This window comes from Haemaphysalis longicornis, unplaced genomic scaffold (assembly GCF_048455015.1).
Source record: "Haemaphysalis longicornis isolate Haplotype H1 unplaced genomic scaffold, Haemaphysalis longicornis Haplotype H1 scaffold_5, whole genome shotgun sequence".
In the NCBI taxonomy this organism is placed as follows: domain Eukaryota; kingdom Metazoa; phylum Arthropoda; class Arachnida; order Ixodida; family Ixodidae; genus Haemaphysalis; species Haemaphysalis longicornis.
In genome coordinates, this window is record NW_027526385.1 from 176,799,912 (window position 1) to 176,825,287 (window position 25,376).

The following is a 25,376-nucleotide window of genomic DNA, read 5'->3' on the forward strand; positions in this document are numbered from 1 at the left end:
TTAATCCGGAGCCCTCCACTACGGCGCGCCTCATCGCCTGCGTTGCGTCGGTGCGTTAAACTCCCACAATCAAACAATAATTTTAATAACGAAAGCTTCCTCTTATTAAAAACTTCCCTAATCTGATTTGGGCTACAGTTTTGTATCACCAAGGTTGGTCGTCCACTGCATCGGCGGACTCTGCTAATACGGAACATCGACCTTTTTGCGTAACTTTTTTTTTTTTACTTCCGCGTCCGTTCTAACACAATGAGAACGGTGCCTGTGCTTAGTGTAGGCTCGCGTCGCCATTACCGCGTGCGCCCTTTCCAACAATGCACGAATCTAATCGCGCGTTCTTTTCGGGTGATTCACCTGTCTGAACATATATACAGTCGGCATGCGGAAAACGCTGGCTATAATAACCAGCGTGACTCGCCTTCAATTTGCCGGAAAACAGATTCTCTGTCAATCTGTCGACCATGGCGAGCATATGCGTCGCCCTTTCCCTGTATTGTTGATATATGTGTGTGTGCGGGTGAGAGTTGGTTTAGTTTGGTACATTTGTCTGATGTAGCGACGTTGTGGCAGACAAGCATACCTTCTCAAAGACAAGCATATCTTCCCAGTCTTGAAAATTGGGTTTGAGCTTCGCTCGGTGTACTAGAGGCGCCCCCATAGTGGAGGTCTCCGGATTAATTTCTACTATTTGCAGATGTTTATAGTGCGCCGTTTTCTTTTTTCGCCCGTATGAGAAAATCGACTGCCGCGATGCATGATCGAACCCACGTTTTCGGGCTCAGCAGCAGAACGCCGATGCAAGATTCTCAATTGCTTGGTCGACTTTACTTTTTTTGTAGTTGCGCGCAAGCGTGCGCGCCTGATTACCTTCCGCTCGTATACAGTGCTGTGTGGGTCTTTCTGTGTAGTTTAAAATCTCTACGACGACAGTGATAATGACACTGACGATAGTTGTCTGGCAACGTTGCACCTGTTTGAGCGAGCATGTGTGCCCTATATATGCACCGCGGCAGTGTATCGGAGCGTGTCGCCGTCGTGTAGATGTATATGCACCGCCCGCACGCGGGGCTTTGGTCCGTGTCCCTGTCGCATATAGTACATACATGCATTTTTTTTTTACCCGCGTACGTGTGCCCGCATTCATGAGTTCTAACAGCTTCCGCCCCAACACCTATATAGATACAAGCGATGGCTCACTTTCTCCGGTTCTCCCCTATTTCTCTTGTTGTGTGATTGGCTGATTACTACACATTTGGTTTTTTTTTTTTTATTGGCGGTTATTAATGCGGATGCTGTATATGCGTCATTGGAAGGTGAACTTGAATGACCCCGGCGTCGACGCGAATGGTAAAAACCGGAGGAGGCCAGAAGCCAACAGAAGCACTTCAGTCGTGTGTGATTATTGTTTATCCAAGTAATTTATGATTGGTGAGTGTTTGATAGTAATGATTAGTAAGGGGAACTAAGATGGATTAAAATCGATTAAGATGTATTGAGAACGGCAAAATAGCGCGGCAGCTGTGTCGAGTGTATATAAAAGGTACCCGTCAAAAAAGTACGCCAAGCTCTCGCGTAAGCAAAATGCCCCAAGGAATTTTGCCTTTGAATGCAAAGAAGCGCGCAAGCCCTATCGTGGAACCAACAGTGACGTCACCACTCGGGTTTTTTTTTTTTTTTTTTTAACCGAACAAACTACTGAACAAGGCCGCTGAACAAACACTCGTGCCGAACACTCGTGTCGCTGTCGCCTATGTATGCCCCCTTTTTTCTGTAATCTCTCTCGCTCTCTCCCTCTTTTCTTCCTCGCTTTCTCTTTCACATCTTTTCTATTCCACCGCTAACCTCCTCCCTGGTCTTTTATCCCCTCCTCCCCGTCCCCCCGCACTGGGTTGTATGCAGGCGAGCTCCCTAGCTGCTGAGCCCAATAATATCCCCGGTGCACTTTCCTTTCCTCTCTTCCACCAAATCACTTCTCTCTGGCATGTGTCCCTGGGGGGGGCTGAGAATCGGGACGCGTGGTCCCCTCCCGGCGCGGGGCCTTGCGTGAAAGTTCGGCAGGCGTGCCGCTTCCCTCGGGAAAGAAAACTACGAAATGTGCGCTACCCGATGGAATGCCCGTGTGTATGCTGCTGTGTGACGCGACCGGCATGCATATATGCGGGCCTGCGTCCTCCGTGACACGGACGCAAGCACGCGACTGCGCAGCACCACCGCGAAGCCTCCTCCCGCACTGTTTTGCACGCGTTGCAGCACGCGGCATTTGGGAGTCAGATGGACCGCTCACGTGCCAGCTGTCTCGTATGCATAACCGTGTTTCTCTTTTTTTTTTTTTTTTTGCGGGCATTGGATGTTGTGAACGGGGCCAACGTCTGGGCTGCACGCAAAGGCGTTGGCCCTCCTGTCATTCTCTGTCGGGGAGGTGTACACTGACCTGGCCTTCTTGCTTCCGTTTAGTGGCTGGCTAATGAGCACGTCTGCCTAATGGATCGACCGACTCTGAGCCATTAAAGTGCTGTGTAGTCTCCTCAAGGGGGGTAGTTTGTTCGAGTTGATAATCGGTCTTGCGTGAATGCTACGCGAAGGGTATTAACTGGGATCGGTTTAAAAAAAATGGCGCAGATTGCATTAGTGGCGCAAGGCTGGAGAAACAGCAGAGCTGGCGGCCTCCGAGTCTCTTCGTCGGAGTTGAAAGCCAACGCTGCGAATAACCCAAAATAATTATGCTATGCGCCCGGAATGTGGGGATTGCTCAATGGGATAGACGCGACTCAGGTTCGATTCCCACTGCGGGAAGCATTTTCTTCCTTCCAATCGGAGTTTTTCTGTTCGCGTTAGACAACTGACGGACAATTCTGCGAATGGGAATGAAAAGTAGGTTTCTGAAAAGGAGTGTAGAGGGGGACGCAGGAACATGGGGGACTGAGCAGTCATAAAAATGGTAAGCATTATATATGCATCTTACGCTTGCGTGTCGGAAGCGAACGTCGTGGATTAGGGAGCAAGCTTGTATAAAAGTCGTGGTATGTATACGGCTAGAATTGAGAGAACCAATGGAGTTGGGCCGGACGTGGTGGACTGATAGCAGGTGGACCACCCGAGTTTTCTGTGTGGGCCATGGATTCCGAAGGACCGAATGAAAAGCCGCGGCAGATAGATAGCTCTGGAAGGGACGAAATATGAAGATTCGTCTAATCGATTGAGGTCACGCAGGGTGAGAGTGGTCGTATGTCCGTACAGAGGTCTCCATCCTGCTGTGGAAGGCTGCTGATAGCGTTCATTGCTGTCTCTTTATCGCCTCTAGCTGTATACGATGCCCCATTTTCGGCCGAGCTCATGAAGCAGCGCTCTTCCTCGCATATGGCGTGCTTGGAGAACTCAAGCGCGATCGGGATGACCGGGTCATTAAGGGACGTCTCAGCGAGGCCCACGTGAATCGCGATTTGCACAATTTTCGACTTTGCAAGAATCGACCGTCAGACTTCACGGCCGCTGTTGTGTTTTACAATCCGTGCGTCGTGCTGACGTGATACGAGCACAATTGAACCAGCCGGAGGCGACTGCGCGCGACGTAGCTTTGCTGTGGTGGTGTAACACTGGGTCTGTTCTGGGGCAGTTCCCGGGCTGCCGAAACTGCTGTCGCAATACAGCTATATTCGATGGGCGAATAAAATACGGAGCTGCCCTTTATCAGTGTAAAAGGACAAATAAGGGCGACATCCGCTGTCGTCCCGCTTTTCCAGCACACGCCGTTATCGGCTACAATCGCTGTTTGCCGGAACGGCACCCGGCGCGCAACTTCGGGGAGGACATTCCGTCACGCTATCGAGCGCTGTCGGATCCGTTCGGCATCGATCATCCGCCCCAGCGCGTTACAGCGCCTTGCAAAGGCGACACAACTCGGTCGCCTGCAGTCTCGCGTGTCGCCATGCGCTGCCCCGGAGAGCCCTCGATATTTTCGCATAATCGATCAGGCTCTCTTCCACGTACAGGTGACGCGGCCCGCGCTCTACATTGTTATTCTTTATTCCTTCCTCGTTTATGTTCATTCACCCTCTCCCTCCGTCATATACCGAGCCTTGTCATTCGAGACCCCGCCCGAAGCAGACAGGTGCAACGCGTCCGTCTGCTGGGCGCGTTGCTAAGCGGCCGCCTTTTATATTAGCTGTCGTCTGCACCGCTCCATTGTTCGCCGCCGTCGGGAACGGGACACATCACGTGTGAAATGTCTCGCGCCGACTGTGCTGCTTCGGAGACGGCCGCGCGGCGGAGATAGAGAGTGACCGATTAAGGTCGTTGCACGGTTTTCTTCATTCCGACGTGAATCTTATCTCGGGAAAGTTGCACGGGCTGGGCAAAGGGCGTCGTTCTCTCTCTAAGACATCTAGGCCATTTTTCTTTGTCGCAAGTATACGCGGGCCGGAATGTGGTTCGTTTCGAAACCTTCCAAAGTGTTCCGCGTTTTGTAGACCCTCCTCGTCAGCGCGGAAGTTGCGGCGTGCGGGTGAAAAGAGTGGCGTGTTTTTCCGGCACTCATTTATGCACTGTTTAGTGCCTTGGTACGGGGCTCGTTCAAAGTTTCATATCCGTAGTACCCTCGCCATTGCGGTCGTGCCGTCTGTCAGTTTCTGTGCAATTTGTTTCTGAAAGCGGTTGCCGTGTCTCCCACGAAGCCCACCCTTCGAAATTAGTGGCAGTAGTGTAAACAACAACAACAACAACAAAAACTAGCCGTCAGTACCTTGCAGCGCTATAAGACAAACAATGGTAGGCGACGAAACGACGTAAATGGGTCTTGGGGCAGGTCATGTCTTCTTTTGCGGTGTATCTCTGATCTTGGTATTTTAACGACCTTTTCAGCAGCTTCTGTTGCGAGAGCAAGATAACCCGACTCTGACATAAATCTATCCTTTCGAGCAGGTTATGTTTCTACAGCGTAATGAACCTTTCGTTCGTTGTTTCGTTCGGAAATAATAGCCGAGTAACGTTAATTTAATTTGAAGATGAGCTGGTTTTTGCCTTTTATGGCTCCAGTCTTGACTTTTCTTTTCTCCAGGGTAAAGGAACATTTGCTAAGAAAATTTCGCGCAGTGGAATAAAGGGAACGAGCTACTTCACGTTTCGGAATGGCCTGCGTTTCTTCACTCGGAGTAGTTAAGAAGAGTATTGTTGCCGGAAGTAACCTCCCCCTTCCTTCACCCGAAGGGAAGGGGCCTGAAACAGAATTGACATACTTGCGTGTGTGATCGCATGAGCACGCCGTGCATAGTTCTATGATGCCTGCGCTTCATACACTGTTCACAAAGGAACCACACTAGACACGAGCGCTGCCTTCTTGACGTGGGCTCAGTTGTATTCAGCGCAATACTTCTGGCTAGTTGTTGATAGGACAATTTGGACATAATAAGCGCAAAGGAACGCGTACACCGAGAAGAGGCGCATAGACAGGACGTGCGCTCCTCCTGTCTACGTCCCTTTTCTGTGTTCTCTTCCGTGGACCCAGTTGATGTCGCCCAGCTTTGAGCAGCGCGTGGGAAAAGAAGAAAGAACCCTCGATCTGTCTCCTGCTTCACTGCCCACGCGCGCAGCGTTCCGGAATTCAAGCCAAAGTCCGATCGACTGCGCGTGTAAGGAGGGCCTCCGTACTGTCGGGCCTGTCTAAATGTTGCGCAACCTGGCCATCGTCGCTCGTGCCGGTGTCACAAGTGATTGGCACGAATTCTCCGTCGGAAGCAAGCAGCGCAGATCCCACCGATTTCCGGTCGTCCCGAGGACGGACGAAAGGGCGTGTATTACAAGCAGACGGGCTCGAGCCGAAGACGTGCCCCAGCATCGTGCATAGTGTACGCGCCAGACGGCTTTCTCGGCTGGACAACGCCGGAAGCGGCGGCAGGCGACCTCGCGCGGTTCGTGACTGGGTGTGACAGCGCAACGCGCTTTGAAGATGCGCGTCTTTGTGGAGGCCGTCGCATGCGACACGACGCGAGGAGGCGATGCCACGCTCCTTGAAAACTGCGGGGCCCCTTCGTGGAGGACGAGCTCACGTGAGGAGGGCCGACGTCGAAAGGCACGGCGTTTTCCTCCCTCGAGCTCGTCGCCTGTCGAGGAGGCCCGAGACAAAAGGGAATTCCTTACTACTGCCGCCTGTGCTGCTTTGCATTTATGTGAGTAGCGGGGCGACTACTAACGAATGCCCACCGCCTTCCGTTTTCTCTACGAGGCGCGTGCCCACTTGTCCAGAGGACAACACAACGGAAGAACGTAGGGCTGTCGTATGTACACACTTCATATGAATATCTTTCCTTTAACGAAAAGTTGCAAGCGCCATGCGGAATTTATGACACTAGGGGTGCAACTGCTTTCTCACGTTTCACCGACTGCCGAGAAAGCAAAAGCTTGACTTATATCTAGCTGAGTCTTGGTTTCGCTTTGTTAACCTTTGATGTAGCTGTATTTCCGACCAAGGCTCAACGCCGTTCGGTCCCGTGCAACGCTCACCGAAGGAGGCCTGTTTTTGCTTTCCTTCATTCGAGGCGAACGCGGCGTTCCTCCTCGCCGGGCGCAAGGCGAGTCACGTAGCCCGAGACGACCCAACGGCGCATGTGTGGGAGGCGGCGGGGTTGGTCGACTGCCGATCAGCTGAGCGCCCGCAACCACGGCGGCCGCAGCCGCTAGCTGAGCAGAACGACTGAAAACGGGACATTGTGCGCAGCGTCGATGGCGGACCCGCGAGTCACGCGACGTGCTTCAAAGGGATGCGTCGCAGGGGGCGTGTCTCCCGTCAAAAGGTGAACTTGCACATCCGCGGCGAAACCGCTGGACGAAAGTACAGTAGACTCTCGATAAACGGAACTTCAAGGGACCGGAAAAATTAGTTCCGTTTCACAGGAGTTCTGTTTACTGAGAGAGATGTTGTAAGGTGCAAATTTATGTGCGTGCACACTTCTAAGGGCATTTCATGTAACTCTAACCACTAGAAAGTGACTGTAGCTGATAGTTTTCAGAAAGCAAGAAAACTACAAGAAGCGTAGGCACAGCATTCACAAAGTTGGTTTGGCAACAATGAGTCGCTGTGCACTACAAAATTTTTGTTTGAGTCCTTGCAACTGCATCTTCACGGAGGCTAGAGGCCTCAACTTCGCGAGTGCTTACGAGCCACCGAATTTAGAAGACGTCAACGTGGTAATAAAGGACGCGTAGCACAACGATGGCACGAACGAGGCGACAGGAGGTGAGCCCTGTAGCCTCGGCGTCTAGAATCGAGACCGAACGACTGGAACAAGAACTGCGATGTTGCATTCGTTGCGCTAACTCGGCTAACCACTTACCAGGCGAGGCTTACGAGGCCAACAAGGCTAAAAAAGCAAGGAGGAAGAAAGAAAAAAAATGAACGATACAGCCGGAACCGTAAAAAGCTGATTCTCATGCCAGTGGATTTCACAAGAAGTTCCATTTCTGGTTCCGTTTATACGGTGATGCGGAAATTTTAGTTCCGATTACCGAGAGTTTTTTTTTTTTTTTTTACGTTATCTGATTACAAAACCAACCAAATTCCAGGCAACTGTTCCGTTTAAGTGGCAATTCCGTTTAATCGATTTTTGTTTATCGGGATTCTACTGTAGTAAAGCTTTGCTTTATAAAGAAAAGATAGAAGAACAATGAGATAAGACGGCAAGGAAATGTAATCTGCGCTCAGGAAGAGACGCCACACAGCCACACAGCACCAACTCGCCCAAGTCGTGGACTGCAAAGATTTTAGCGAGCGAACATGGAGCCGTCCGCTTCCCTCCCATGAAAGCCCATGAATTCTGCAACGCTTACAGATGAACTGTGAACTATTCACGACGAATGAAACTCGGCGCACTGTGATAGAGTCGTCTCAGAAACCAAGTCCTGTTATTTTTCCCCAATATACGTATATTAGATTGGGAGCTAAAGAGCATTTTGCACTACACTATCCGGGGACGCGGATCTGTTGACGGACGCAGGTTTGGTCGGAACCTAGCCATATATGGCATAGAGTTTCTCAATATGATATACGGCTCCGCTTTAAAAAAAAAAAAAAAAAAAACAAGGTAAACGCCGAGAAACAGAGTGCAAAAAAAAAAAGAGAGAGAGAGAGAGAGAGAGAGAGAGAGAGAGAGAGAGAGAGAGAGAGAGAGAGAGAGAGAGAGAGAGAGAGAGCCTCGTCGTCGTTGCCCAGGGCTCGCAAGCTTGGACGTTCCCTGTCTTCCCTATAGGCGGCGTAAAAATCGACGCCCCACGTGACCAACCTTGACCAACCTAAAGCGCTGTTTTCGACCATCAAGCCCACCAGACGGCGCAGGCAAAATGTTACTTTTGGTATAGAATACAAAACATTCATTCCGTGACTCAAAGAGCCCACACAGTTCGCTTACAATGTGTTATTTAAAAATACTATTAACAAGTTCCGCATCAAACATCCGTTGAGCAAAAATGTACGCAACTTTTTACGAACAGCCGACTGGTGCACCACCTTGTTTCTGAATTCGCAACCACAAAGCCGCCAATTCAAATTGAAACCGCTGCAACGGCCGACCGTTTCAATGTGCGCGGAGCACCGGTTTCGTGACTGTTATTGCTGTTATGTGCTTTTGCGTCCATCAGTTGTTGAGAGGACTGGCAAAACACGAGAATTGAGTGCTTGTGGAATGACAAATGTGGGAAATTCCGCATCGGAAGGCAGCTGTTGAGGCCAGAATATTCGATTCTTCAAACAGAAGGTGAGTGTTATGCACTCCGCTAGAAAGACGGTGCAAAGGAAACCGTTGTCGCCGTCAATACTTCATTTGTGCCCTTCGTTCGAAATCTTAGCGCAAGTGAACGAGTTGTTATGGCAAAAAAAAAAAAATGTTGTCACGAAAGCGACGTACAATTGCAGCGATCGAAATGAAATGATGTCCTGGCCTCTGTAAACTTGCGGATGTCAATAAACGATTTGTTCTCACTTGCTGCTCACTGTGGTCTGTGCCAGTCGAGGCCATCTGGTCACCTGGCGTAACATCACTTCACTAGCGGGGCGCAAGTAAACACGCGACCAGCGTGCCAGCCAGGAGCCAGCAGGAGCAGCCACGGCCGGACTCGACGCCCCTTTCGCGCGCGGGAGGAGGAGAGTCGAGTCCGGCCGTGGAGCAGCGAGCCGGCGGCCGCCGTGCGAGGGCAGCCATGTTATTAAGGAGCTCAAGCGGCCTGTGCAAAAAGCATCCGCCATGTTTACAAAGCCGTGTTTACAGCGCCGTCAAGCGGGCGTACTGGGTAGTTCACGACGCCGCCACTACGCTTTTTCTGGCACTACAGGCAAAGCTAGACCTTTGCTTCTCTAAAATCCTCCCTGTTCTGTGCGTTGCCGGTTGCGCGCGGTACCAGCAGGAACTTTACGAAAGATGAGGCGATGAGGCGAAAGCGCCGATGCAGACGTGCGGCCAGGGGAGGAGAACACGACGCTGCGGTGACGTCGATGCTGTGAGTCAGCTTCGTGGGTGGAAGGGGGTGGAGGTCAGACTGCGAAAGCATCGCCCGACTCGACACCTTCTATCCACGACACGACGGCCCTGAGCGGTGTTGCCTGAGCCCGGCGGGGAAAACGCGCGCGTGACGTCGACGCGTGCGCGCCGAAGCGTGTACGGCCGCCGCGAGCGATGCACGGGCGCGCATCCTTGAGTTGCGCAAGGAGCCTCCGTTCGCGAATGGTGCGCCGAGGTTGGGGTTCGCGAAGGACGGAGGCGCGAATTCGGCTCTTTCACCAACATTGTCTTGCCCTGGCAGGAGGGAGAACGAGACGTGCTTTCTATCTATCCCGCTTGTGAGGTCGGCCCAGACAACGCAAGTGCATCCTGAGGACGTACACGTTCTGTCGGTGTACGCAAGTGACACCAGAAACGTCTCGGGACATTTTTTGAAGGAAAGTTCAGGATGATTGCAGGACTTGTGTACGCGAGCACACCCTTGAACACATACTGAGGACGTCCTCGTACGACCCAAAGTCGTACGAGAAAGGTCCTATTGCCTGGCCTCGGGACATCTTCGAAGGAAAGTCGAGGATGATTGCAGTACATTACCACTACTGTTTGATCTCGGGACATCATCAAAACATCCCCCACGAACCTTGATTTTTACATCTCATTTTGAGGACTACTTTATAAGCACGGAGGTCTCCTTTGTTTACTCTGAAAAATGCTAATTCCACTGACCCCGTAGTCTTTGTGTCTGTCATCTGTGGATTTGATAAGCGTGTGTGGTGAAGCCACTTTTCCGCTGAAAGCGAACCAGCGCATATTGTTTGATTCAACCTTTACCTGCATGTCTTCAGATATTTGAAGCGGTGAAGGGTGCTTGGATTTGAAGCACATTTCTGCCCCAAGTTCACACTGTTTTTTTTTTTTGTGCTTTTTTTTTTTCGCTGGAGTGTGGAGGATGCTTGGAATAGGTGTCTGCAGAGAATCCAGAGAAGAAAATTTACAGGAGGTTAAGCAATGAGACTATTATATAATTACTAGCCTTGCAGCTTCTGCCCCTGCCGACATTAACTGTCATTATAATTATCGTAAACAATATGACGGAAATCATGTTCCTGGCTGCTATTAAATGGATTCTGCAGCACTTTTGATAAACACTGTCATTCTTTTCTTCGTCTCTGGGAAGCATTGTCAAAGATATAGCAACACCACGGAGCAGCAGCAGATCCATCTTCTGTTTATGCTTTGCTTTTGTGGCTTTCTCTTTAAAGTAGCTACGGAATGTGTTAATTGAAAGAAAACCGGCCAATGGCCACTACACTGCTGTAGTGACTTCATTCCAGCGGTCGAAGAGCGTCAAGACCGGGAAAGAGAGAGAAATCTTTTGAGCAAGTTTCTACGTTAGCTGACGGGCATAGAGCAGTAATTTCTGGCTGAGGTATACTTTGTGACCCCCTAACCTAAGTAATGGATGTATTGGTTGACTATGTTCTGCAAGCATTTAAGATTTTGAAAAAAGTTGAAAAAAGTGTTGCAGGGTCCCTTTAACTCCATTCAGCTGCTTGACTATGTTCTGCAAGCATTTAAGATTTTGAAAAAAGTTGAAAAAAGTGTTGCAGGGTCCCTTTAACTCCGTTCAGCTGCCTTCCCCACAATGCAAATGTGCTTGCTGTGGAGTACGCTTTAGAGGCAAATCTCGTGATCATGGCACGGTCACACTTAACAGTGAAAACACGCACTTGGCTTCACGGCAAAGCTAATGTTACACCACTGCAAACTCTACAAACCCACCCTTGTTCAAGGGTCTGGACCTGGTAGGTGAAAGCCGGTGCGTTTGTAAGCTACATGGCTTTAGGGCAAAGCCCTTATTATAATAAAGGGAAGCTCACTGTACAGCAAAGCCAACTTTACTAACACATTCCTGTTTGTGCATCGGTAACCCACGTGGTTCTGTGTATGTCGTAAGAACGGGCCCTTGGCCTTCGCTCTCCATCATCCTTTGCCCTCAAAGTCGCAGTCTTTTACTGTGTTCCGTCGTCTGACCCCTCTCTTCTGTTCCGTGCAGAGCGGACAAGAGCGACGTGCTGACGGAGGACCTGATACTGGCCGAGAAGCGGGTGGACAGCATCAAGCACACGTGTGCCTGCACCCACAAGCGCATCCTCTCCTGCCTGCACAATGTCTCCCTCGAGGACAACGAGAAGCTACAGGTACGCGCGTGTTGCACAACTCCTCGCCATTTATGGGCGTGCGATGTAATCGAGATAGTAATACTGTATTGCTTCTGTGGAGGCACTCATTTAGGCCTACACTGCGTGAAGAACTGGTACAGAGTCTGACAAGCCTAAGTATGTGGGTTCAATTCCCAACCACGGTGGCTGCTTTTTCAGATGGACTGGCAAAAAAAAAAAAAAAAAAAAAAACGTCAAGATTATATTTGGTCAGTCAGCAGTTTGAATTAATTTGCAAGAACTTCACTTGAGGCTGGAACATACAACACCCCGTGTGGTTTTGGGTGAAACCTTTCGAGTAGTAACCCTTAAGCGTTTGCAAATAGTAATTTGTTTTTGAAAGAAATATTTTTGGCACTGAAATGAATATATTGCTCTAGAGTGCCAGCACACAACCAAAATTTACAACTTCTTGAGTATGTTCTAATATCTGTACAAAATGAAGAATCCTGCAAAAGCCTTTTTGAAGGCCTCTGTAATAAAGACTCATCTAAAATCTTTTGTAAGAAATTTATATGGCATCAAATGAACTTAGGAAGGCTAACCTTTTGCTATCACCGTTATTGGGCCTTGGGCATTGTCAAGTTGCTGCGAGAGATCTTCCTTTTAAGGGGGGGGGGGGTCATTTTTTAATTAAGCACATAAACATCTCCTGAGGCTACTATATTGCACTTCTTGGTCACCTCATCTACAAGCATTCCTGTATTAATGTAATCGGTGTGCATCTTTACTTTTAACAAGCTGACTGTCTGGATTTTCTTCAGCAGTACCGCAACAAAGAAAAAAACCTTAGACCGTGATACATTTGATGATACATTCATTTAGGCCCTAGAAAGCTAACTCTGGATTTTGGGGTCACTGTAACCATGCTGGATGGACGTGGCTTATGCCTAAATCCTCACTGGCACGTCCTCAAAGGTACAATGTCATTGTGGCACACTGCAGTACACTTCCCCACTTTGTAGCACCTTCCCACAACTGACGCATGAATTGGCATTTCTGACATCGGTCGGCGCTGCGATGTCCCCTTACGCACAAGAATTTAAAATATGCCTGCCAGTATGGCTACTTAAGGGATTAGGATTTAGCGGTGTGGATTTGGGGTATTGGATTAACATTAGGCATTGCTGCCTAGTAAGTGACCACTATTGATGAGACTGCAATAGACACAAGTGTGTCGTATGATGCAGCGAAACATATAAGGATCTCCAAACATGTTCCCCGGTGCTGCGGTTTAAGCAATTTCTTGTGCAAAAAAGCTTCATCTGCATGTCACGGGAATGGGAAGTTAGACAACAAGCTTGATTTTCAGACTTGTGGCGTGCGTGCACTTGCGTTAGCCCATCTTTATCACCGAAATAATAGTTTCTACTTGTTGAAACTGGCTTATTGCATGTCCCAAAGCACAGCCTGCAGTCATCCAACAGGTGCAAGAAATCTTTGAGCAGTTATAGTTGTAAACAGTAAAAAATTATGGTTGGGTGTGTAATCGTAGCTTTTGAATATATCGAAATATGATATTTGATGTGGCTTTTAATCGAACAGCAATATTTGAGAAGATGAAATGTTTTCGAAGTATTTCAGTGTTGCAAAATTGAAGCAGATATGTGTCAATAAACATGTAATTACGCCTTGCATAAATAAAAACAGGGAATGCCTTCAATCAGCTGTGCATGAACCTTGAACAATTGGCATGCTGCTGAAGAGCAAGCAGAAGTTTTTGAGCACACCATATTATAAGATGTTTGCCTTGATAGCATGATCGCACACTAGTGGACTTTCTAGACCTTTCTAGGTAAGAAAGCCTAGCTGCCTAGTGCCTGTCAGCACCATTTGGCCTCGTCAGATAATGGACAATTTGGGACCGGTTTTACGCCTGCAATGTTCCTGTTGTTGCATCTGGGACATCAGAAAGAGCAATCAACCTTGTTAGTCTTGAGCTCCTAAAACACCTGGATAAGGCTTTTTCCTTCCGAATGATTTTAAGGCACCATTTGAAAGATTGTCATGTTTCCAAATGTTTCTTGATCACTTAAAATATAGGGAATCTAGCTATGCATGTTTTAAGTGACCAGTAAAAGTCTGATGCAGGGTGCTGCGGATGTTGCGGGTTGTACTTTGTTGTGCATAAAAAAATAGGTGTTACTAAGTATTGCCCAGGAACATTGCAGAGAGAGAGAGAGGAGAGAGAGAGAGAGCAGCATTTTAGGGCTGTCCACAAAACATTCTCATATTCTACATGGATGAAAAAGAAGTCAATCCTGTTTCCTGGCGGAGAGGGAGATTCTCGCTAATTTGGCCAAACATGTACTAAAAATGTTCAAAGTTCACTGGTGTGGCAGAGACAACAAAAAAGAAGAAAAGAAAACCACCAGACAATGTTTAACTATTTGCTAACTTATAACAGCTTCATTATGACGTGCGAAAAGCAAGAGAAGGGAACAGCAATTATCCTCGTTTCTGGCTATTGATGTTTATGCCATGGAGATTTTTGACACTCCAAAACTTGTCACGAAGTTCCAGCCCCAAAGTGGCAAAGCTAAAATAGTTTCAGATGGTTGCATGCACAATTTTGTGCAGCTGGCAGTCTCAAATAACTGCTTTTGAGCTCTCATCAAGGCATTCATGAGTTAAGTCTTAAGGAACTCGGCCCTTTAGGTTGTTTACGTGCTACCAATGGGACAAAAAAAGCAAGTTGCAGACAGGGAGATAAAATAGTGGTAATTCTAAGTCATTCTGAGTAACTTGGCTGCCCAATCAGAAGCCCACAAATACATTAATTGAAAACATTGTGTTTTCTTTTTTTTTTTTTTTTTTTTTTTCTTTGATCAGAAGTGCACACTGGGAATGACGTTTTGTTGTAACGTTTTGAGCGACTGATTGTCTGTGGTGAAGTGTTTAGAAAGAGAGTATGACAGTGAACGATAATTGCTAAAGCCTCCATGAGGACGGAATACGAGTTTTGTTCACTGAAAAGTCTTCTTCGTCCCCACAACAATGATGCCAGTTTTACTGCAAACTTCGAAGAAATGACCTTAAGGAGAGCAGATGAAGCAGTGGCGACTCCCCCAGCCACTTTTCGGTGATTTCTTGTTTGTGCAATTGGCAGCTGCTGACCAAGGCCACTGCCAAGGTACATGACTGGGTGATTGCAGTGCAAGCTTCAGTTCCGTTTGATCGTGCCACCTGAGTGCTAGAGTTCAGTTAATGCACTGATAAGCATGTTTTTAGTTCTGGCCCATATTTTGTCACTGCAGTGCAAAATTTGGATGTTTGTAATACTTGAATTCTCTTGGTTAAGGAAGCATCTTTGGGGACTGGATGTTGCCAAACTCTTGGTCTTTCAAATTAAGCAAAGCAGTGTTGAGTGTTCGTGGCACCTTTAAGGGTCTTCATAAAGAATGCAGGGTTCAAGAGCTGCCCGCTAACTCCTCTCCATCTTCTTCTTCTTCTCACCTGCAGAAAAAAGTTCCAGAGCTGGCCCTGTTCCACAGCCTCCAAGAGTGTCACAAGAATGTGGGCAGCCAGACGCTTCTCGGGTACGCCTCCACCGCTGTCGGTGTTGTTGTACATAATCGCAGTTATTACTGATATATATATATATATATTGATTGGGAATTACTTTTCGATAACCAGGACAACCGACTCCTGTAATACGTTTATATTTGACACTTCGTTAAAGCAGTCTTCTCGAAACCAAAACAAGTCATTCGTACAAATAATGTGGGGGCTAATGCGTGTGTGGCTCTTCTGCACAACCTTAGCGTTGTGTGGGAAAAGTGTCCTAATGGAGTCTATTTCACAGACAGCCCAGAAAGGTCGACTGCCTTTGCAGGAGAGCCAAGTATTTGAACCGCTTCGCTGTGTAGTGGAGACTTTGCGGACTGTCGAGATCACTTTGTGGTCGTCTAAGACTCCGTCGGTATTACTTGACGGAGTCTTAGGTCACCACGAAACCCGATCCAAAGACCACCTCGGTGACCGGCAATTCACTGGCACCTGTCGAGCGGGTACAGAGCTCGGGACGCGTGGTTGAATGACCAATTTATCACTTTTACTCCCACTGACCTTTTGGAATTTAGGCCACCTATCCAGTCTGTGGTTCACAGTTGTGTTTAGATTCTCTTCCGTTCTTTTCTTGATAAGGGCTAGTGGCTGGGATTGGGCCAGAAAATAATTAACGAACTGGCAAGACCAAGTTTTCGTTCTTTCTTGCGAGGTGGGGGGGGTAATGGCTGTATGTTTGGCTTATTCAAGGCCTAAATGTTGGAGAGATAAGAGCGTACTTCCCTCCTGGCTGCCTCTGCCACTAGTGTATATATATATCTGGCATTTATCACGGGTCGTATATAGGGGTGGTTGTAATGCACGTGCTCATGGCCCAAGAACTGATAAGGCAAATTGGGCCCCCACTCTTCACACAGCAGCAAACAAGATTTGTGGCTGGGTGTAACAGTGCCCCCCTCTCCAATTGCTTTCTTATCTACGAGTAAACAAGGTTGCTACTGGCACGTGCTGTGGTTTTGGGCGACTAATTTCACCCACGCCAAAAGTGGGAGCACAGGCGGCCTTTCGATGTACGTAAAGCCAGCGGTAGGCTGCAATGTGTGACAAGAACATACATGGTTATATTACCAATAACAGCTGTTTGTGGAAACTGTATGTTATCATCAAGGTCTCTTTAGGTAGTTTGTTGAGGTGAATATCGCGTTAGAGATATGACTTGTAAAGAAGACGGTGTCAGGACTGTCACGGACTTTAGGGTGTGATTCGGAGCTGGTGGGCTGTACGTATGGCAGACAGCAGACAGGGTTCGGCGGCTGCTGTTGTCTTGCTATTTTCTTTTTTTAGTTGCTGCATCGTAGGTATGTTTATAGCGCTATGACTGACGCAATCTGCACTATTTTGCATTGTGCATTATGACTCCCTTTATCTTTGGTGTTCATAACATACAGGCCTGATGGCTTAGCAATTCCTAATAACACTGTTACGATGAAGAATAACGCATTGCATGCTTTTGCACTGAGCGACTGGTGCAAAGCTCGTACTCTGAAAAAGGAAATGCTCCTCCTCACGAATGTGCATACTAGCAGTGTAAGCGCGATTCCTTATGCAGCAGTGAAAAACATGAACCGCCTGCTAGGGTGCATTTTAGCCTGAGCTGCTACACCGCTGCACCGCTGCACATCAGCAGAAGAATGCTTACGCAGAAAGACTTTGCGATGTACGTCGGTATGTAGGTCACATATTTCTCTGTAGTCAGATGTGCCTAACATTTTGCAGAACAGAAAAATCCCATTTTTTCTGTTGTAATTTCTTTCCTTCTTTCTTTTTTTGGTGTTCATTTTGGTGACCGAAGTCTTAATCTCGATTGGGGGGTGGGGAAGGGGGGTCTTACCGCAGCCCCCCCTCCCCCCCTAGCAACTCACGCCCTCTTCCCACTGAAGGCGTGACGGTCAGAGCGCAGTGCAAAGATGAGGCATGGTCATAAAATTTTTATTTCAATGAGATGGAATTGCAACACATAGGAAATATTTCTGAGCAGAAGTTTTTACTTTCATGTGTAACATCAGCAAGGGGAGGAAGTCCCAGTGCAGATGGGGCATCAATTTCACAACACGTTGTCAATAGACCTTCAATTATCTGTGAAGCACAGAAACATATGACACATCTGTCTTTTGTAAAGTGCAAAAAAGAAAAAGGCATAATTTGGAAATGTTACTCAGTAAGGTGGCTGACTGGCTGAATTGGTTGTTCATATTGATGACAAACAGTATGAGACAACACAGGACAAGCGCTGATTCCAACTGATTATTTATTGAAAAGGCTTTATATACACAAGATACAAAGAAGGCATAAAAAATTAACAATGCAATGGTTGTCTCAAAGTGACCCAGCTATTACATAGTGTAGTCGACTAACAAGGCAAATCCATAACGTGAAAAAGCACGCATGGTCATCACCCTACGGGATAGGTTCGATCGACCAAAGGTATAGATAGGGCAAATTTGGTGCCCCCCCCCCGCCTCCCCTGTGTGCATGCCTACAAGTACAGTGCACGAGGAAATGTAAGAGGAACACCTGATCAATGACTGAAAGACAGAAGAAGATACTAGGCACTAAGACTGTGTTCCAATTCGCGGACAGCACAGTAAAAATACTAAAAAGCATTGTAATTAGACATCTAGATCAAGAAGAATCGGAATGGTGCAGCGAACTGCAATGAACATACCAGAAAAAAAAAAAAAACGTGCAGCAGGCATATTAACAATCATAACAAGTATTGAGCAATTGAAACATAAGCAAAAGCAGAAGCACAAAGAATTGCTCAAACCTATTAAATTAAGTGTTGTTTGTCGCAAATATGTAAAGGTGGTGCTGGATTTGTTTTGAAGTTTAGATGACAAAGTAGCCAGCATCATTGATGTCTTCAGCACTGCCTTTGCCAAGCAGTCTTTGTTGCTGGCTTCGTTAGGATTGGAACAGGGCTGAACATGGCGAATGATCTGCTGACGCAGCAGTGAAGCTATCGGCAAGGGAAATTGTAACACAGCTTAGGAACACACTAGCAATAGGAACTTTTTAAGAACACACTAGCACTAGCACCGGTGGCAGTAAAGCAGTGTAAGAGCTGGGCAGTGCACGTGAATGTTAATGTCATTGTCGCCCCTCACTCTTCACGCTGTACCCTTGTCGCGAGTGCATGTTTCGGGGAACTTGGGTTGCACTGCAGGCAGGTGTTGGCGGACTGTGCCAACCTCCAGATGCGCCTGGGCCAAGAACTGCTGGGCTACGAGCGGGAGACTGACAGGCAGGTCCTCCAGCCCACCAACCAGCTGCTCGAGGTCAGTTCACTGGGGGGCTGCTTTTGGGCCTTCCCTGGGCGTTTTGAGATGATAGAAACCGGAGACCAGGTTTCTGGCCTCTAACGGCAGTAAGGCTCATAATGTGCCATGAGAAATAGGACAGGGACGAGAGGTGGGTTGGAAAAGCTGTTGTGAGGTCTAGTTGGTACATTCTATGAAGGGTTTAAAAGCGCTGAAAAAAAACAAGGGGACAGAAACAAGGAGAGACACTCAGTGCTCTACTGCTGTGTGTGTCTCCCCATGTTTTTTTTTTTCTCTTGTTTTTTGGCAGCGCTTTCAGACCCTTCAACGAGAGGTATGACAAGAAAAGTGTAACAGAACGGTACTAACGTTTGTAAAGATGCTTTTGTGTGAAACTCACTTAAGGGGGAGTCACCTGTTCACATTCCTATGGGATGTGCTATTTCATGACCCACGGGCTGAAAAAGCATCGTGCACCTGTACAAAAAGTTTTGCCAATCCTTGAAGATACTCCAGACGGCCTTATGTATTTGGGAAATATGTGACTTCTGTACTAAAATAAAGAAATAAAACTCAAGCTTGTTTGACAGCTGATGCCATCTAGTGAGAACTAAATCAACTGAAATGCATTTCTTGTTTAATTTTTATTTCAGTAAAGAAATGATATATTTCTAAAGGAAGCAAGCTGGGCCGTTAGGACCATTTCTTTGAACTTGTAAAAGTTTTAGTATTGGTACACGATGCTTTTTAGGCCAGTGGGTCATTAATTTGCAAGTCCCATAGGAATGCAATCAGGTGGGTCCCCTTTGAAGTGAGAAGTGTGCTCTTAGCATCATTTCCTTGTGTCCATGCATTTCCCAATTGTGTCAGCAAGCAGTAGGTATGCTGCAGCCTAGATCGCGTGCTATGCACCTATTGAGCTCTTGTTTTATGTGCAGTCTTCTTTCCACCCCTAACGTAATGTCTTAAAGGAGTCTTAGGAAATTGCGTTACATAAGCACAGTTGTACCTGCCGCCATCTTCATTTGTTTCTACATTGCCCATTGGTTGTTGTTTCGGGGGTTTGATGGAAAAGCAAAACAACAAAAGCAGCAACTTGCGACCGATACAGTTCTAGTGCATAACAGCAAAGGGGAAAAAAAAAGCAGAACGAACCATCAATAGTACAACATTATTTATAAAAAAGAAATTGGGGCTTGGTGCTTTGACTCAGAGCTGTTTTAATGGCTGTAACAGAGTTAGATCCTGAGTACACCATAACATCTAGCGCATTCAAGTTTATTTATTTATTTGGTCAATACTGCCAGCAGCCTTTTAGCTGCCAAGGCAGGAGTGTACAAAGCAGTGAAATGGATTTTGCAAACTGAGAGCACAGAAGAGGAACAAGAGATAACTTAGACATATAACACAAATATGCTGAATATTCAAAGAACGATAAAAACAAAGAAACAAAAACAAATATTGTTAAGTTGTTAGGTGTTAGAAAAAAAATATATTTAGATGACAATGGCATCTTCTAACTTTAATGCAGTGACTTTGCAGTTGTGACACCTAATAAGGTCTCCCTAAGTACCCTCTTTCTGTCTCTTTTTTCTTGATGCCTTGTTGTAAAATATGAAGGCATTCTGGAAGTCGCTTGGTTGTTTGGTTGCACATGCGGCATGCTTCCTTTCCTATAAAGGTGGAATAGTAACTCTGTTATCACACAGCCATCTAGGGTGTTCTCTGGACCACAGAAATGTGATAACCAGCTTGCTTTGTATTCTAGCTTTGAGGATATTGGCAGAGCAGTGCTGTTGTAATTTTGCTACCTTAATGTAAAATACTGATGACTGTTGAGCATGAAAGCGCTTAAAAACTTTGAAAAACAGACGTAGATGAGAAAAAATATGGCTACGCAGTTGACAGCACTTGTGTAGCCTCTTCTTTCTCATTCGTGTCTTTTTTTCAAAGTTCAGGTACTTCCCTGCTCTTCTGTGTAACACCAACTAGTTCCCCTGTAGCATTGTTAATTGATGACGGTGCTAGACGCATGCTAAGCTTCTTGGATGTGCACCTCCATTTCAGACGGACCTCCCGAACATCTCCAAGCTGCGGAGGCAGTTGTCCAAGCTGACACTGGACATGGACGCTGCGAAGAACAGGTGCGCCGCTTCTCTAACGAAAACTGTCGCATCCGGAAACAGTGCAGCCAAGGAACTCTTGCACGCTTAGTCTTAGTCATGGCTTGGTTGCTACACCAAACAAATCCTGAATAGCGGAGTTGTAAAACAGTTCAGACGTCTTTTCTACCTGGTATGTCAGGTGGCGTTTTGAGTCCATCGTTATACGAGAATTTCTATTTTAGAAATCTTTTGCGACTTTCTGCCCCTAGTTGTTGCTCGCTCATAATGCATTGAAAGCTGCGATTCAGAAGCGTATTGCCGGTCAAACCTGTCGCGAACAGCAAGCTCGCTTGTGAAGAGCAATGCTGTAATCCATAGCTATGTAAAATGTGGCTGTCTATGACTGGGAGGGGGTCATTATTTATCAATACCAGTAAAAAAAGTACATATCCATTACTCCATCTACAGGTAAAGCTTGCGTGACTCTTAGCATTGCCCATCTGTGTATTACTTGGGAAGATGCAAAGGGCTGCCAAGTTGTTGTTCTTGTCTGGTTGAGGAAACGACCACTGCTGCAGAGAGTCGCCAAACACATGTGTAATCTGATGAACCCACATCCTCATAGCAGCAGCCCGAAGTAGCACTGTGCCATCTCTGCACATTGTCAGGGCTGTACAAAAGTTGTTGTAGTTGTCACTCCTTTCTTCGTTTAACATACCCACTTGGGGGACCGGCCAAGAATTGGGAGCTGTGAGGGGCTCTAACGTTCCCACTCCAAAAAATTCCAAATGCTATGAGTTGGAAACATTGAAGTTTTAGAATAATGTCATGGCCCGCGAGTAGAACAGGCACTTAACATCAGCTTCGCAGAACCCTTATCCTAGGGTGGCTGTGGCACGCTCCAGTCTGCTTGCTGGTGTAATTCAGGCCATAAGACGACGAAAGAAAAGCAAAGGAAGGGACCCGTACACAGTGCAGCAGAAGAGAAGCTGGTCGAAGTAATTCGCAGCGAAAAACTAAGAAATGGAAGCAATTAAAGAGAGGCAAAAACGATGTAGCAGTGAAGAAGCCCTTGCTAAGTATCGCCAGGCTTTCGCTGTCAAAGCACGGAAGCAGGTTTAAGTGCCCCGAGAAATTTTTTTCGACTGAGTGTCAAAAAGGCTGGTACCCTGCGCATTGCCAGGTACCAGACGGCCCTGAAGCACGTCCAGCAGTCCGGCAACCTGGCGACTACCGGGGCCTGTGCCGCTGGGGGCACCAGCAACGCGGCAGGGGGAGCAGCGGCCGGCAGCTCGACCAAGACGGACGGCCTGCGCGAAGAGGCCGAGGACGCTACCAGCAAGGTACGACACGCACAGGCACACTGGCTCTTTCTTCGGGGCATTGTTGGCACAACCAGCCTGACATATAGTTAGCACACTTGCCAACATAGGTTGGACCTGGTTAAAAGGTTGCAGTACGACCAAGGCATTCTACATCACCTCCGATGGACTGGGTCCACTCGGGAAGAAATAGAGGAGCTTAGTCGGCCAGACCCGGCAAGCACTTCAAATAATGAAAAGTAAGCTATCTCTGTCACCCGAAAGAAAAATCTACAACCAGTGCATACTGCTAGTGATGATATACGGAGCTGAGACTTGGCGCTTTACTAAACACCTAGAAAGCAAACTTAGGTCGGCTCGACGGGCCCTGGAACGAATAATGTTAGGAGTAACACGCAGGGACAGGAAACGAGCTACCTGGATCAGAGAACAAACTATCGCAGTTCAAATAAAGAAAAAGAAAGGGACTTGGGCTGGCCATGTAGCGAGACGAACGGACAGCCAGTAGACAATTAGGGTAACAGAGTGGATACCAAGAGATGGGTTTAGAAGGGGGAGGCCAATAGCACGATGGAGGGATGAAATACGGATCTTTGGGGGTGACCTGTGGACCCAAGCAGCGCAGGATGGAAGCACTTAGAGGTCAGTGAGAGAGGCCTTCGTCCTGCATTGGACCGGAGCAGGCTGATGATGATGATGAGCTGGCCAGACGTCTATTATTCGATTGAAGTTGATGGGACGTCTGAACCAGACCAACATGTTCAGCAGCTTGACGTCCTTGTGTGATACTGGATTCTCTGAGACACAACAAAAAGTAGTTTTTTGTGGGGCTATATTTGAAGTACATTTGCTTGAAAAAGGCTTGGTGGTTGTAGGGAGTGTTAACTGAATGTTGGTTTTTAGTTTAACTGATCACCGGTGAAGTGTGGCCATTGTGTGGCTGGAGGACAACAGAGGGACAAAGGGTCACTTCACAATATAAGCTAAACTGATTGTAATCAGCTTTTTCCAAAGTCTCAAGCAAGTTAGGCAAATCAGTTACTGCAGTGTCGATAAACTCTGTGTTACTCTTTCACCAATATAGTGGGTCAAGCATCGGATTCTGTGCACATGTCAGCCGTCCCATTCCAAGTTTCGAGTTTTTTTGTGTTCTTTGCTTTTGTAAAAAAAAAAAATAGAACTACTGCGAACTAAAATGCCATAGCTACATCAGAAGACAATAGTTAGCTCGAACGGTTCTAAACGTTTTGCAGTTCAGCTCTCTAGAAACTGGTCTTTCTTCAGTATGTAACCAGTCTAACTCGGAGCCTGCGATCATGCAGCCCTGTTTAGGTATTTCGCATTGTACTTTCTCATCTGTTACTCCTCAAATACCTTAACTAGCCTTAGGAAGACAAGCAAGAAAGGCCATAGAGGAGGCAACGAGGGCGCTGGTGTTGTCTACCTTGCATCTAAATCCCTGCGTGTGCCCTCTTTTTGCTCAGCTCGCTTCAAACCAGTAAAGCTCATTGATGTCTTCCCCAGGACGTATTTGACGGTATGACTCAAGGCCCTGTCTTGTCCCCAACTTCCTTTTTTTTTCTTTTCCCAACTGCGCGACCAGGTGGAGCAGTGTCGGGACGCCCTGGCTGCAGAGATGTTTGGCCTGATTGGCCGGGAGCCCGAGTTTGCGCACCTTCTGGTGCAGTGGTACCAGCTGCAGGCCGACCACCACCGGCGCGCCCTCGCCCAAATCGACGCCGCCCTGCCCAGCCTCTGGGGGCTCATAGGTGTGTCTGCCGTTCTTCTGCTGGGCTGTCGTTTTACATACGATAGTCTTTCCTGGGCCGCATAAATGCGACAGTTTTGGTTTCCGTGCGTCTGTCCATCTGTCCGGTCGTGCGTCACTGGTATGTGTCCAGCCAAACACAAGGATCCCAATTTTACAGCTCATTAAACTTTGGTGGCACCAGTGGCAAGGAACCATTTTGAAAGGCCATTTCAAACACCGAAGTTTAAGGAGCTGTAAAATTAGTTCCAAGCAATGAATCAAAAAACTGCTTCAAATATTGCACTCACCAGGGTTCATAGTATTGAAAAATACAAAGATTACAGTTTTATGACCAACACTCATTTGTCTGTTGTTTGACAAAAAATGGCTAATTATCCCTAATTATCTAAAACTAATTGACCATCTAAAAAAATAATGGCATATTTGAAATGAGCAGGAAAAAAGCAGCAAGAGTGGGAAGTTTCACAGAGTTTATTTGAAAATTAAAAGTTGTTTTAGCACCAGTGTCCCCCCTTAAAAAATCCGGGCGGTGCGAGCACCCCGGCTCATTGAAGCTGAAGTGCAAGACCCAGGGGACAACAACTGATCTTTGCCAAACATTTACTTTCATAACACAACCCATACAATAAAACTTGCTTTTCAAATGAGGAAACTTTTAATTATGCAACGCTTACTAATGTTTCCATTGTTTTTTTTTTATGACTTATGGCAGCAGCCGCAAGCGTACACTACTTTAACTTTGTGCGAACAGATGACAGGCCTGTCAACTTGCCTCTGCTTGCCCCCAGCGCAGCGGGGCCAACAACTGTGCAATGGCTTTTCATGGGGCCAATGTGGTGTTTGGCTACTGGTGTCTGTTGAGTAACTCTGGTTCACGTGTGACGTCTACACTGTCTTTACACTGCGATGTGTCTACCTGTAGGTTCAGACCACACTCATGCAGACGCAAATGATTCACAGTTGTCTACTCCTAGTTCCTCCCCTCCCCCGCAGCCGTTTAAAGGTTCCCCCTGTGGTGTGGCGTGCAGGCAACTCCCCCCAGAAGCCGGTGTTTGGCTTTCCCCTGGAAGAGCACCTGCGGGTGAATGGCCGCCGCATCGCCCTCGTGGTCGAGAAGTGCGCCGCCTGCCTCCTGGCCTCCGGCATGGACGAGGAGGTGGGTGTATTTTTCCATCTCTTCACCTCCGATGTAGGTAGAGTAGAGGCAAGGCTCGGCGAGAAGAGGTCACTTCAAACGGGTTGCCCTTAGGGAGCGAGCCATTCGCCTTCGACAGAGCTGTGGCATTGTAAGGCCGGTGGGGTAGTGCGGCAGGCCCTGCTACATTTATGTACAAGTGCAACTGGACAGCGACGCGGGCCCGTGAACCAGGGAGCACCTGTAGATAGCTATGCCCGAGCAGTGCAGATGCCTTCGCGTTCCATGTTTAATTGAGGAAGTGGCTCATGACGATTGTGGAGCGTGTTTGTGGTTAATGAAGAGGGGGCCACTGCAGCCCTCAGTTCTTCATCGTTTGTGCTGCTGAGCACAAAAACGTGGGTTCGATTCCCGGCTGCCACAGCCGCTTTTCTGGTGGGAGGCGAGAAGCAGAAATGCCCACGTGTACGAGATTTAGGCGCACATTAAAGATCCCCAGGTGGTCAAAATTA

General features: G+C 47.5%; 1 protein-coding gene across 1 annotated transcript in view; it reads left to right on the forward strand.

The window, feature by feature from the left end:
- LOC144138833 (SH3 domain-binding protein 1-like) overlaps positions 1-25,376 on the forward strand; it is a 118,750-nt gene that overhangs the window by 77,595 nt on the left and 15,779 nt on the right. Inside the window, exons 2-8 of the mRNA XM_077671321.1 lie at positions 11,539-11,683; positions 15,167-15,243; positions 18,438-18,549; positions 20,599-20,675; positions 21,820-21,979; positions 23,562-23,727; positions 24,758-24,885. Coding sequence (XP_077527447.1) covers positions 11,539-11,683; positions 15,167-15,243; positions 18,438-18,549; positions 20,599-20,675; positions 21,820-21,979; positions 23,562-23,727; positions 24,758-24,885 — 865 coding nt within the window. The remainder of the gene's footprint in view (positions 1-11,538; positions 11,684-15,166; positions 15,244-18,437; positions 18,550-20,598; positions 20,676-21,819; positions 21,980-23,561; positions 23,728-24,757; positions 24,886-25,376) is intronic.